The 15,136-nt window shown below is 40.8% G+C and overlaps 1 protein-coding gene across 1 annotated transcript in view; it reads left to right on the top strand.

Annotated features, from left to right (window-relative positions):
- The window catches only part of LOC134759884 (uncharacterized), a 109,778-nt gene that overhangs the window by 69,544 nt on the left and 25,098 nt on the right, over positions 1–15,136 (top strand). Inside the window, exon 2 of the mRNA XM_063714893.1 lies at positions 169–231. Within this exon, the coding sequence (XP_063570963.1) occupies positions 169–231 (63 nt within the window). The remainder of the gene's footprint in view (positions 1–168; positions 232–15,136) is intronic.

Genomic DNA, 15,136 nt, shown 5'->3' with positions numbered 1-15,136 from the left:
CTTATGGCACAGGATCCTATCCAATCTCACACCAGACAAATCTCAAGAAACCTCAGAAGCCCATAGAAACTTATGTGTCAGCCTAGCAAACCCTGAGCATATTGACTCCTTCCAGATGGTTCCAAATAATAATCCATATTAATTTTGTTATCTACCAATCTTTTCCAGAGAAAAGATGGCTACCCCGCCCAACGTTTGGCCACCTCCTGCAAAGGCCAAAACATTTTTTGGGTAAGTTGTGGCTACTCAGAAGGCATATTGGAGGTGGGCCTCTAGCAATTCATTTGCCTAAATGAAGTCATTCTAATTTTAATTTAATGACTGCTTCATATAAGTTGAATGATCTGATAATAATAGCAGCAATCATTTATAGTGTTTTTTCATTGCATGTATATAGGCCTTGCCCAGTCACGCCAGTCTGAGATGGTTGATATTTGAGAAGTATTGTCTAAGGGAAATACTGACCACCAAAGGTCTGTTGCAATATAGTCATGTTATTTATTTTAGGTCCCTTGGTTCATTATTATTATGGTCATTATTGGTGGTGGTGCTTTGTTGTTACTGAGATCTCTTCAAGAGAAAGAAACAGCATGAAAGACATTTTTGGAGCTTTGAAAATCTGTTCTTACTGATATTGTCATTTGTGTTTTTCACCATTTCTTATATAATGAACCAGACAATAAATTCTGTTTAGATTTTGAGGCTGTTTTATAGTATCTCTCCTTTGATAAACTATTAAGTTTCCCTTTATTAGCTATTGAGAATCATAATTGCCCCATTCCCTTTTTTGGACTAACAAGGAAGCGTAATCACATATGTATCTTCAACTTAGAACATTCTACAACTCTTCCACTCCCTCTGTCTTTTCCTCCATGACTTAATTATTATTTGTGCCTTTACTATAATGGTTCTATTACATTTATATATTTTTGTAGGCTCCTTGGACTGCTTTTTGGTAGTATTCCTGCCCTATTCTGACTATGTAGGCCTCTGGAAAACTCTTATTTATTCTGACCTCTTATCTTACCAGAAAATAGAGATATCCTCATGGAGTATAGTACCACTTGGCTCATCACTCATTTTGCAGAGAAGCGAAAGCTCAGAAAATCTTCCTACTGAGAGGGTGTTCTTGTGGCAAGTGGCAGAGCCAGCTTTATATCAGAGGCCCTGACTCATGCTCTCTTTGAATTACTGAAAATGTGAAAACTCCCTGTATATAATTTCAGACAGTATAAGGGGCTTCATTTTGTTTTAAATTTATTTATTTTTTTGGTTGGGGGGAGACAGGGTCTCACTCTGTCACCCAGGCTGGAGTGCAGTGGTGCAATCTCTGCTTACTGCAACCTCTACCTCCCGGGCTCAAGCAATCAGTCCTCCCACCGCAGCCTTCTGAGTAGCTGGGACTACAAGTGCGTGCTACCAAACTTAGCTAATTTTTAATTTTTTTTTGTAGAGATAGTGTCTCCCTATATTGTGCAGGCTGGTCTGGAACTTTTTGGCTCATGTCACCCTCCTGCCTCAACTTCCCACAGTGTTGGGATTACAGGCATGAGCCACCATGTCTGGACTGGGGCTTCATCGTAAGAGAAATATATTCGAACTTTTTTGTTATGTATCAGTGAAAGTTATGTTTTCCAAGCATTCCTGGCATTTACTGCTTCTTACTCAAATATAAATAAAGTCCAGAGGTTGGTGAAGATAATTATCAGTTTAAGTCCTGAATTTTATAGTGTTCTTTTTCACTTATATAATTTCAGAATCTTAAGTTCCCCTCGCTAAGAAACCAAGGGTCTGGGTTATCAGGCCCAGGATTCTCCCTGTCTCTACCATACCATCCTGAGACTCCAGACTGGAATACTCACAAATCCTCCATATTCCCCCAGGGGCCACTTGTCACCTTTCTATGGATGGAAAGAGAGAGAAAACCCTGTAAGTGCCTGCCTCCCTCTCCCCAGGCAGTTAGTATCTCTGGTTAGAGTCACTGGGGAAAGAGGGCTCCTTCCTCCCCTCTGCATCCCATATAATTCTCCCACATCCATCAGTCCCCAGTCTTCTCAGGACCCTTCTGGGGCAGCACTGTCTTGTGAGACCTGGGGCTGTTATATACTCAAGGCCTGCTTGGGTCAGGTGCCTGCCTGAGTGACCAGGTAAAATTAGACCTAACTTGTAAAACTGGATCATTTGTATCTGAGCTGCCACCATATAATAAAATTGCATCTCCCTAAAGGCATGTTTTTTAAATGAACCTTTCCTATGTCTACATGGAATACAAGAACTTAGCTGAACTCAGGAACTAATAAGCATCAATCATTAGCTGTATACTAAAAAACTTTCAAATATTTTTTGCAACTTTTTTTTAGAGAATGTCTAAAAAAAATAGTGAACCATATCAAATCAAATAGATATATAAGTGCATTTTATTGAAAGAAACTAGAATCTCAAAATGTTCTCTGAAACAAATTGATTAATCAGTCTCTGCTTTTTGACTGCCTCATGATCAGTGTTTCCCTGCTAATAAAGCCCTCTATCTTCTTATTACTGCTTTTACTTGCTCATTCAACAGGTTTTTCCTTTACTGTCTAAATAAAGAGAATTCGTGCACAGTCTGAGTGGGTCAGGATTTCATCCCATGGCCATGTGGGAGCTCCAAGATTTGATCTCCGGGCTGGTACGTTACTTAAAATCAGAGACAGGCTACCTATCTGTGAGAAGAGGACCTAGGTAAAGTGAAGAAGGTGGGAAGGAAGACAGAAGTGGTAACCCAGATGAAAACAAAAATAATGATTACGTTGTTGGCTAACACTAATTGAAGACATATTTTAGGAAGTCATTTAATCTGCCTCCGTTCTCTTTTTTAAACTTAATTATCTATTTACAAATTCCCATAAATATTTACTGAATGCCCTCATAATAGGTGTTTGATTAGATTCATTAATTCGTTCATACCTTCTGTGAGCTGGATAGCGACTTCTATGTTGGGGATATAGCAGTGAAAGTAGCAAAGTCCCTGTTCTCAAAATGTTTGTATTCTAGTGGGTCATGGGGCAGACATAGACAAATATATGGCACGTCAGGCAGTAATAAGTGCAACAAGGAAAAATATGTCATGCAGGGAAGAGTTATGGTGATAAAGTCAGGGTAGAAAGAGAAAAAAACTTTTATACTGGTGGTCAGAAAGAATGTAAATATAGATTTTTGTTGGAAAGTTTTGAAATTGCTAGATTTGTTTTCTTAGAATACATTCAGATAATTTAAACCTCTTTTGGGCAGCAGTTCTGAAATTGAGACTGCAACTTGCTGAAAGCCCCCCTTGCTATGCATTTATACATCTTTAGCCATGGGACCTGGAGGAAAGGAAATAATCTAAAGAACACTGTAGCATGTAACCCTGGAGGTCACTTTGTCCTTAACTTGTAAAACACCCTTTGTGGCTGGTCTGACGTCAATCAGCAAGGGTTGGCGGATGATTCATCACCATGTTCATACCATTGTTGGTTCCTGTTATTGTTTTTCTCGTCACATTGTAGTTAATCATTTGTTGGAGTTGGGTTAAACACTCACATGCTTTATTAGGTCTTTTCCTACAGTTTCATGCGGGCCAACTCCCTTGTGAAAATGTAGGTGTGGATTGGGTTCTATTTGGTTTGAGGCCATGTTTCCTTTTCCCCAGGGGGCCAGCACATTGAAATGAGAGGCCAGAATAAGGGAATCCAATTTGTGAAACAAAATCATGAGTGTCCATAGGTTGGAGGACAGTGTGCCACTCTTTGGCACAAGCAAACTTACCTGGAAGGTCTTAGTTCTACTCTGAAATTACCGTAAATTTTAAAATAATTCCATAATAAGGCATTAACCTGAATCCTCATCAGCAGATAACAAGAGAAAGGAAGGCAACCAGGATTTAAGAATAAACACGAGAAGGATGGAGACCAGACGCCACTAGAAACCCAGATCTGCTTTCAAAATATATTCTAACCCCAAGTTTCTGAGTTGAAAAGTCACTCCTAAGCTATGCAGACTTGAAGGGAATAGCTTAATAAAACTCTCCCACTCCCTAGCCAGGGTGAGGTACAGTCAAACAGCAGGAGGCCCTTAGCAAGCCTTTCTTTCCTTTTTATATTTTCTTCTAAAATATCCTCCTTCTTAGCTTTACAGCAAACAAGACAGACACTGCAGACCTGACTCGCGCTGTCTGGATTGAGACTCTTTCTTTCCACTGGCTTGTCAGAAGACTCTTTGTCCTTAAACACAGAAAAAGATAGATCTCACCACCATCAACAGCGTATTTCTGACCAGGCTCCAAATGAAACTTCAGACCAGACTGTATTCTTTCAAAGCCAGGCTGAGCTTAGGCTGGGTCCTGCTTGCAGAAACTACTAATGACTTGCTGGTAACCACCCAAGTCCGAAAAGCCTACAAACACTTGAAATAGGGCTTTAGAAATGAAAAAGAAGTTTCTTCTCTTAGTTCATCTCAACACCATCTGGCTAGCTTTTATAATCCTTATTGCACTATGATTAATTTTTTATGCCATAGATTTCTGCTAATTAATTGTAATTACCAAGGACAGGAAATTTCAGTGTGACCAGATCATGTTTATTCAGAACAGCAAAGTTAGAGAACTATGCTTAAAGAGATGTTCCCAGGATTATAGAATTTTTAGAGCTGGGTAGAACCTCTGAAATCAACCAGTTCAAATAGTTCACTTAATAGATGAGGAAGCCAGAGCCCAGGCTTTGTAGCCAGTTAGGAGCAGGGCCCTTAAGAGAATCCTGACTTCCACACTCCCAGTCCAGGTATGTTTGTACTATGCCCCACTGCCTTGAGAATGGGTGCAAACCAGAAGCAGCCACTTCTCTTCTTTTGGGTGGATTTATCAAATTCAGAATGGAATTTGGTCAAAATGTCTCATTGCATCATCATGTCACTTTGAAACTCCAAGTTCTTTGGACATAGAGTTCTTGTCTATGTGATGTGAACCAATAAATTCTCTAGAAATAAAAAAAAATTAGTCCAAACACTTGGCTGGTGTCTTAGAGGAAAAAAAAGTCTAGGTGACTGAATTTCTTAAACTGAATTAAGCAGCTATTTTTGCATCTTGTGGACACTCATGTTGGGTCTAGACAAACTTGTCCAAAGCTGGGACTGGGCAATTGAATTGAATGGGAATTGTGTGGCAGCTCTGTAGCACGTGACTTACCAATGCTTGCCCAGCTTCTGGGCCGATGGGGAAGCTGCTGCTGTAGTCCAGTGGTTTTCAAACTGTCAGACTACATGTTTACTTTTAAACAGCAGAATCCTTATTTCAAATGAAGTATTTATGTGTATTGTCTGCACGTAAAATAGATAGGGGGCATATTTTTGTTTAAAGTGATAACTTTCCCTTTACAAGCAGCAATAAATGAGAAAAATAAAATGGGCTTAATGAACTAACATTTGGAATTGTGAGCTACAGGAATCCATTTTAGTCGTAGAGCACCGTCGGCACCTAATTTGTTTCTGTATGTGGATCTACTGGTGCAGCAGCTCACTCCTCTGGTGTAGCCAGTGCTCAGTGCACGATCGGGCCCGCAGGAAGGATGCATGCATCGATTGCTCCTGGCTTGCGAGCTTATGAAGGCAGGAGCTATATCCCAATTCACCATTTAATCTACTCCACTCCAAAATGACACCTACTGCCAGACTTTAACAAAGTAGGCATCCAGCAAACAGTGGCTGCATTAGGAGGTAATGAGCTTGTACCTGATGAGGTTAACTAATGGTGGTGTACTGGAGAGCTCAGAGGAGCTAAGAGCTGTGGTCACGTCAGTAAGTTTAATGGGATACTCTTAACTGCATCATGAAGGTTGAATCAGAACTGAATGTGCCAGCTTGGTTCGTACAAACTCTCCCTCCTTCTTGCATAATCTAATTAATGAGATTCTCTTCATTCAAGTGGTCATCAGAACAGGGACATTTTTCAACTCTTTCTAGCTTACTCTCCTCCCCTTCCTCAGCCAGCGATAAGCTGCATAGATTTTAACTCCTATATGGACCTTTTTGACCTCTTTAGACTATTCTTTTTGCTAATGCTTGGGCTCAGGCCTTTATCATCTTTCACCTGGACTGTTGCAATAATATTCTAACTGACACACTTGTCTCAAGAGTCAATCTTTTGTAGCCTATGTTGTGCTTTGTTATAAAATCTATTTTCTAAAAACCCAAACCTTTCAGTTAAATCACCTGCTTCCAAAAAACCTTCAATGGCTTTATAGTGTCTGTTGGTTAAATTTCAAACTCGTTTGCAGGACATTCAAGGCCATGCTTTGCCCTCTGTCCCCACTGCCCCACCTCATGAGACCCTTACTTTACCAACATGGTGGACACAGGTCTTCTTGGGGCCTCTACTCTTTTGCTTGTGTTCTTCTGCTTGAAATGGCCTTGCATGCTCTCTGCGTCTGACGCCTGTCTCCCAGTAGACAGCACTTCCCATCAAGGCAGGTCCGTGTCTGTTTTTCTCAGTGTTTTATTCCCAGTGTTAAGTACATTGTCTGGCACAAAATTTTTATCCAGTTAATACTTGTTGAATAATTAGAAGAATATAAAAAGGCTGATAAGTATGATTTGCATTGAATTAATATTCCACTGTATTTCCACTACTAGGAGGTAGTACACCTTTTAGTATACTTTGCATTGAATTGACACTCAACTGTATTTCCACTACTAGGAGGTAGTATATGTTGAATGAGAGTGCTTAATTCAGTTCAGCACCAGACATAATAGGAAACACAAAGATTGGTCAGACATCATCTCTACACTTTAGAGAGACAGCCTGAAGTAATCAGTGCTGGCAGAGAATGTGATAGCCATCAAAAGAACTGAGCAGACTATAATAGGTAAACTGAGGTAGTGGTCTCCTTACTGGATTCCTATGATTTCTGTTCCTTCCAATACAATCTGCATATATTTCCCAGATTCATCTTCTCAAGTGCTCTTTTGGACACATCCTCCCTCATCCTAAAAATCAAATGCCTTGTGACCCTTGTTAGCTACAGATAGTAGTCCGAACAACTTATTAAAGCTGTGTAGTCTTCCCAAAGGATCCCAAAGGATCTGATGGTTGTGACCTGCCCTTGTGGGATTCTGTCTTGCTCCAGGGAACATCTTGTATCCCACAAGCCTGTGTGGCTCCATTCCTGGAAGGAAGAGCCATGGCATGAGGCAGCAACACCGTCCTAGGAGCAGTGGTTGTTTGTGCTGGTTCATGGTACCCTTGCTTGTCTGGATCCTAGAAGGCAGGTCTCAGTGTTCTAGACTGAACTCTGTTCTCTATTTCTTGCTCTACAAACTGCCCCTTTCGCCCCCCAACTCAAATCATACATTCAGGGTGTTTCTGCTAGCAGGAGCCTCAGAAAAACAATTGGAGTTCTCTGTCCTGGACTCCCCCTGCCCTATAATCAGGAGCTCGTAGAATTACTTCTTAGCTTAACTTACATTGTTTTCCAAAGTCTGCTGTCTCCCTACTTTATAGCAAAGATTCTAGCAATTAGAGCTCATCAGAATCATCTGAGAAGCTTATTAAAATGCAGATTTCTGAGCCTCACCTTTGAGAATGATGAGTTTTAAATCAGTATTCTGGTTGATTCTGATGCAAGTAGTTCACTAACAACATTCTGAGAAACATCTAGAGTGTGGTCACCAATAGTTCTTCTGCATGTATTTATTCATTCATTCATCCAACCATCCACAAACATTGGCATTTCTTCTACAACAGAGCTTTTGTAACAAGAATTGAATATGATGGGATCAATTAATTAAGAATAATGGATTACACCTACTGTTTATTCCAACAACTGTATACTAAAACCACCCAGTAATCATACCTTCTTAAGGAAGAAAATGTTCGAGTTTGCCCTGCACAGCCGCTTGGAGAAGCTGTGTAGTTTATTTGGCTCATTAGTGAATGATAAGAAAATGTGAGCAACTCTGCCCTTACATGGTGATAGGGAAAGAAATGCCTTTCTTAAGCTAGATGAATGGCTTTGCTCAAAGATGTTTGGTTTTTTAAAGCTATGCTCTTATATATGAATTTTTAATTCCAGAAAGAAAAAAACTTTGTAATTGCACATCTGAAAATTTAACCCCTAAGTCCCTATATGATTTTTGATAATTAAATATTTATCAGGAACATAAGTTTTAAAGTATAGAGAACAAATTGCATTAGCTCTTTTAGCCTACTAAGTTCCAAATACTGTGATAGGGACACAATGATAGAATGACAAACAGGACTTGCTTTCTTGGCTTGAAAGCTTTTATCAGGGTTTATGATGATCACAGTTTCCCAAACCAAAAATTAGGGGCTGTAATATGATATATAGTCTTCCAAGTCTGAATGTGAGATTATTCTTAAAATTCCTGAATGAACATTCCTCTTTCTGTATGAATTCACAAATTCAGCCAGACTGATCTATTCAATATCATCAACCTTGCCACGCACATTCCTGGCACCTCTCCTTGGTTCTTTGGAGTACCCTCCTTTCTCTTGTTCTACTCATCTAAACCTAACTTTATCCAAGATCCAGTTAATGTTCTACCTCCTTTGCGAAGCCAACCTAAACCATCTCAGACCACAATAAACTCCAGTGCACTTTTCTCCCTTATTGTCTACCTTCTTACTTGGCATTTAACAGATGCCAAGGCATTGTTATAAATCTTTTTACGCACAGGCTACCTCCCCAGTTACACTACTACACAATCCTTTGGAGGGTAGTCATTATACCTTATGTGTCTTTGTAGTTTGATTGGGCATAGCCTCTGACTCATAATGAGTACTCCTTAGACCTAAGGTATGGATGAGAAGGTGAACATTTTATGTATTCTATACTTACCAAATAGTCCTCATTATTGTCCATTCTGTTATGCAGATTCTGAATTCCAGTTATGTCTACAATATCTACAATTTCAATGATGAGTGTTGTCAGGTTGATAACCCCAAGCTATTGCCTAGGAGTAATGTCCACTTAAAACCAAGAGTTTCAAACTCATGCCTTCATGGGGCAGGCAAGTAATCAAGTTGGACTATGTCCATCCAGCTCCATATTTTTCCCACAAGGGAACACCAGGAAGATCAAACCAAGCCTGTCTGTGTGATGGGCACTTCTGGCTGGTGGGCTGCTGGGTTGCAGTCTCTGCTTAGAGCCAACTGGGCTGAGCAGGTTCATGCCTCTGCAGTGTATATTACTAGGCCTCTAGCTCCATCAACTCTCCACGGTCTTTTAACCCATTGCTATGGCAGTTTGTTCTCTGGTTAAGGCCCTTTTACTGCCCTGATCCAAATGCAATGCTTGGCTGAAACCAAGTACAGAGATCTGTCTCTGGGTCTACCCTAACTAATTTAGGTCTATCTCTACATAGATCCCTATTCTCAAAGATCAATACAAGCTCACCAAGCAAAGCTTTTTGTTGCCTTCCCTCTGAATTTGACAGCCAAGGGTGCTCCAGATAGTTCCAACTCTCTGCTGCCCTTAACAGGTCCTTGACCTCATTGCCTTTACTATTTAGCCAGGTTGACTCTCTGAGTTCCAAAAAAAGAGATAAAGAAGATCTTGTGGTCTGCGATTGATCATGTATTTTGTGTCAAGTGATTTTGTGTGTTTGGCCATTAATTTTTGTTCTGATTGCGTATGGGGAGGTGATTTTTTCTTAACTTACTTTCAGTTGTAGGCACTTTCTGGTCTTTCTTCTTTATGTATCCATCATCTTTCTTTTCTTCAACTTAAAACAACAATGCTATAAAGTAGAAGAAGTTGGCTATTTTGGTAAAGACAGAATGATTTAACCAAAAACACATGAAATTTGGGGTGAGGTAGATCTAGGTTTTAATCCAGCCTCTACTAATCATTGCCTCCATGAACTTAGGCAATGTTATTATGGTTTTTCCTCTACAAAAAAGGGCATTATGTAATTACGTGCAAGCAAAACTGACTCATAGATGGTGCTCAATCCTGTTTTTTTTTCCCTTCCTTATGAAGTATTTTCACTTTGAGTAAAGTAGCCACGGTATCTGCTTTCTTGCTATAGAAATTAGCACTCACTGTATGGGAGACATTTGTAACCTATTCCCCTCTCCCTTCTCCTTCTTCGTCAGTCTGTGGTCTCTTAGATTCAGGAAAGAGAATATACATTGGGCAGATGTTTAGTCAGCAACTGAGCAATTACTTTCTCCCATCCCTGACTAAAGGGATCTCACTTGGCCTGCAAGCTCGGGTAGCATTTTTAGACTGTGAGCCATAATGCTTATGCAATATTAGCTATATGAAAACTAGGCAGCCTGCTGTATCCTGTTAAATGACACTGAGTCTGGGATGGCTCCTTGGAAGACTTACTTCTACTTCCTAAATATAATAGCTAAATATGATTCTACTAGCACCATCATAGTACAGGGCAGGACCTGTTTCAAGTTATGGTTTGTTGTCAGGCATTTTACCAATTACATTATGTAATCATCAGGAGAACTCTGTATGTTAGGCTATCCTTCCCATTTAACAGATGAGGCAGCTAAGGCTCAGAGAGGTTGAAGTACTTGCTTAGGGTCATTCAGTTAGTAAAGGTCAAAGATAGGATTTGAGCCAAGTTCTGACTGGACACAAGTTTGTGCTTGTATGGATTGTGTTCCATTGCCTCTAAAAAGCAAGGGATTCTGGGAGTCAGCCAGCGGGGAGGGCAGCCTGCAGGGATATAGATCTTCATTCAGCTCCACATGGAGCCACAGGTATTTGGCATCTCTCATTGTCCTATGGGGGCTTGTAAAGAGTAAATTGAAGGCCAGTTTTAACTGCGACTCCATAAAATAATAATGTCACATCATAGCCTGTTGTCTGTTGCTGTTCCAGTGTTGATTGATAGGTTACATTTTTAAAGGTTGCATCGGCAATTCATGCTTCATTACTCCTGAATTAGCGTAATGCTTCAAATCATCTTGTTGTAATTCAGAATAATTATCTATAATTAAAAATAAATTCTTGTAGGGTGAGAATATCAATTCCTATTCAAATCCCTTTATTTTGATTGTGCCTATCAGCCATTACCCAGCTCCTACCCAATAACTCTGAGCACTTGTTGTGGAGCTAACTTTGCTGTATCCAATGGTTTTGTATTTTTGGCACCATTGTGTATTCTCTTTTGAGATGAGCATTCCTCTAGGTATTTTGCCTTAGTTGATGCTCTTAAAGGTACTGGCTTTTGTTTGGTTGGTTGAGTTAATTCACTTTGAGATTCTGATGAAAGCTATGAAACACACGTTAGAACAAAAATCACACATACAGACAGATAAAGCATGGAATTTCAGGAGAATCAAGCATCCCCTAGGACTCAGGTTCTCTAAGTGTGTCCCTGACCAGCAGCATTAGCAGTACTGGGAACTTGTTAGAAAAGTAAATGCTTTGGCCCAACTGAATCAGAAACTTTGGGGGTGAGGACCAGTAATCTGGGTTTTAACAAGGTCTTCAGGGGATTCTGATGCCTGGAAGTTTGAGAACCACTACACTAGGAAGAGTTAAGAACTCTGGCCTGGCAGGATGTCACTGAACATGCTGGAATAAATATTAGCACTTCTGAGAGCAGAAAGGGTAATGGATCCGTGCAAGCTCTGAACTTATTACCTTTACCGGGTGTTAACACCTGCTTCATGTTTCAGACTAAGGATCCATTTGCTCCCATGGGAGCCAAGCCTGTGGCACTATCATCTTCCATGTGGAGGGGTGAAGAACCAGCTGGGGACACCCCTGGGGAAATGTTCCCAGGCTGGAAATATTAGAGAAGATAGAGGAGGTGATAGAAACAGGTGGGTTCTCTCACTGGGTACATACCTATACTTAGATGGCCCACCTGGCCTGGCCTAGGAGTCACCCTTCCCTGAGGCAGGCAAGTACTGGAGACTCTCATGCTGTATAGCAGAGTCTGAGTATGATTAGAGAAAACACAATTTGATGCTTACAGTTTCAAGACATCAGAGACTAGTCCCAGCTACTCGGGAGGCTGAGGCAGGAGAATCACTGGAACTCAGGGGGTGAAGGTTGCAGTGAGCTGAGATTGTGCCATTGCACTCCGGCCTGGGCGACAAGAGCAAAACTCCGTCTCAAAAAAAAAAAAGAAGTCAGAGACTGACTTTTAGAGTCAGTCTCTAAGTTTTTCCATGTAGGAGGTTTTATGTCTCAGCAGATAACTGTCATTAGATTTAATCTTTTAACTATGCTTCCATGCCTAGGTTTTATGATGTGAGTAAAATCTAAGTAAAGTTACGTAGATTCATAAAGAAGTTCTTGTTTAAGACCTGAATCTCTCTTGAGTAAACATTTTCATACACACAGTTTATTGCCCTAGGTACCATAATCATTTGCCCTCCATGAGGACAGAGACCTGGTCTCCTTGCTTATGGTGAGTGCTCAAAAAATTTTTGGCTAAATAAGTACATTTATTATCTCATCGAATTTTCAAAACAATGCCCAGAAAACTGACCTGAGAATTATTAGGAGGCACAGTTCTTCCCCTCTCCGTATTTGTATCTTAACCACAAAGTGAAAAGATCTGACCTTTTATTTCACCCTTCACAAAAGGGGGGAGTACCTGAATTTCTCTGGCAAGTTTGGGAAAAGAAACTCTTGTTTCATGCATCTGCTCAGACACAGAATATGCTCTGCTCACTGCTTGCTTATTGCAAAGGCTTCTGGGGTGAGTAGACTTGGGTTATTTCAGTTTGACTAATACTGATGGAGGTAGATTTGCCTATTTCCAGCATGAAATATTCCAAAGTCCATTTGGTGATGGGTCTGAGCTACATTATCCAGTCCAGCTTTATCTATGCATAGATAAAGATTCTTTTCTATCTGACCTCTTTATTTCCTCGATGGCTTCAGCACTAAGGATGGGTGTTATTTAGTATACAGATAGAGATTACAGCTTTCTGAGATGTTCCCTTTACCTGTTGTAGTTCATGCCCTTGTTCCCTGAGCTGACTAGGTTTGAACACTTTGTTTTCTGCAGATCCTGGTAGAAATCTCAGAGTTCCTTTTTTCCTCTGAAACTCCTTCCCTGTTCCAGCACTAGTTGTTCTGAATGTTTCAGTCACGTCCTAATGGCGTCCGCAGAGTCACTGGCTAGAGAAGACTATCTAATCCCCTAGCTGCTGGCCTCATCCAGGCTTCTAGTACGAGAGCTGCCTCAAGCTGACTGCGTCCTGTAAACACCACACAATCTTCCAGCCCACTGCAATGTATTTGACCAGGGGTGGACACTGGACCCATGAGTAGAGACTCAACGGAATCAAATTTTACATGGCTTGCAGCCTGTGAGTAGTCTGGTACTAAAGCAGTGTTCAAATAAAGTCAGAAAATCATTAGGCTCAAACTGGAATTCTTTGAAGGAACTCAACTGGAGATGTAGATAAACGCCCACTAGTTGGAAGGAGAGCCCAGGAATGAAGGTGCATAAGGGACCTGGAATCTGACAGTAACTGAGGCTTGTTAAGGAGGAACACCAGAGAGAAATCACCAAGCATCTGCTGCTGGTTGCTATGTGGATAATCAGGTTGCTAGAATTGCCATGGATCTCAAGTCTAGTCATGTTCTACCTCGAATACTTTTGGGAATCTGGGTATGTCTTTTTCCTTTGCAGCCAACGAAGCCCAACAGAGACTCTCATAATCCATGATGCTTCCATTTGTCTTTCCTGAATTCCCTTTCTGCTTCTCCAGCCCCCTCAAGAAAATTCCTGCATGTTATTCCTCACACAAATAGAGCATATCTCTCCATTCCATACCAGACAATTCTGTCCATGGGTGGGTTACTCCCCACCTCACATAGGATCTTCTTGGCCTCAGGGTTTATGTAATTGATGGAGTGGAATAGAGGAGGCAGAGTGGGGCAGATGTGGAAAACACAGCTTGGGGGCTGATCTCCACTCTGATGTGCCTAATTTGGCTCACAAGTATTTGCAAGAAAACATTTTTTGAATTAATTTCTAATGTTTGAAGAGGATATTCCCTCCCTAAAAGCTCAGATTTCTGGATTCTCTTAAACTTTGCACACCTGACGGCACTGGGCCTCCTTTCCCCTGAGCACAGGCGTTGTTCAGAGGTGGGTAGTGGCCAGCCAGCCTTCTTCGGTTGAGCACATCCTTAGCGCTAGTTCCTTTCTGGCCTGCCTTGGTCATGTATGTTACCTCTCTGACATCTGCTGTCATTTGACTTCGCACTCACTGATAGAGACAGAATGAGGGAGCAGACGTGGAGGAGAAATGGAAGAAGTTATTCATTAAGCCAGGGCTAGGAAGAGCACTAAGGAAGAAGTTCTAAGGATGAGAACCCAGCAATGTCATCGAGTTTGATGAGGAGGAGATCACTGATGGCTTCCGTGAGTCCAAAAGTCAGATGGCAAGAGAGTGAAGAAGCTGATGATGGTTATGTAGGGTATAAGAGATCCAAAGAACTGAGTCGTGAAATGCAGAAGAGAGGTATGACAGTTTCAGGGATTTAAAATAGTGACCATTGATAATGTCTTCAGAATGAGACCCATGAAAGGTTAACAAAGAAGGTCATGCTTATGATATGAAGGAAAAATAGATGTTGTCCAAAAGGGAGGTGGCATATCTATGACAAAACACATATGGTGGGATGGAGCGTTCTGATTAGATGTGGGGAAGATTAGTTTTCCAGAGCTAGAGAGGGTTCATCTGTCTCCTCTGAGATTTGTAGACTCTGATGGCATTTTTTCCATGTTTTAGTTTTCCTTTTAAAATGGAGGGAACCTGAAAAGGTTTGATTCACCATTGATAGCAGTAAGTTCCATTAAAAAAAGATCCCCACAATAGTTTCTTTTGTTGAATATTGTCCTGTGAGACTGTTTCCTTTTCTTGGTGCCCTTAGGAAGATCACACATGAAATTAGCACCTCAAATTTACATAAATAAATTTGATTTACTGAAAATACTATGTAATAGCCATTAAACATCATTTGTGTAGCCTGCTTGTAATCACTGAGAATTATGACTTCTGTTTATGAAATCCATGTGCCTCAACCCACAACTACTGAGACGTTACCTCCTTCAAGATCTTGAGTAGACTTGGTTCATGTTCTACTTCCTTACCTTACTAGGATTCTTAC

Source organism: Pongo abelii, chromosome 14 (genome assembly GCF_028885655.2).
Source record: "Pongo abelii isolate AG06213 chromosome 14, NHGRI_mPonAbe1-v2.0_pri, whole genome shotgun sequence".
Classification (NCBI taxonomy): domain Eukaryota; kingdom Metazoa; phylum Chordata; class Mammalia; order Primates; family Hominidae; genus Pongo; species Pongo abelii.
Note: the sequence above shows the minus strand (reverse complement) of the source record. Positions and strands in the feature narration are given on the sequence as shown.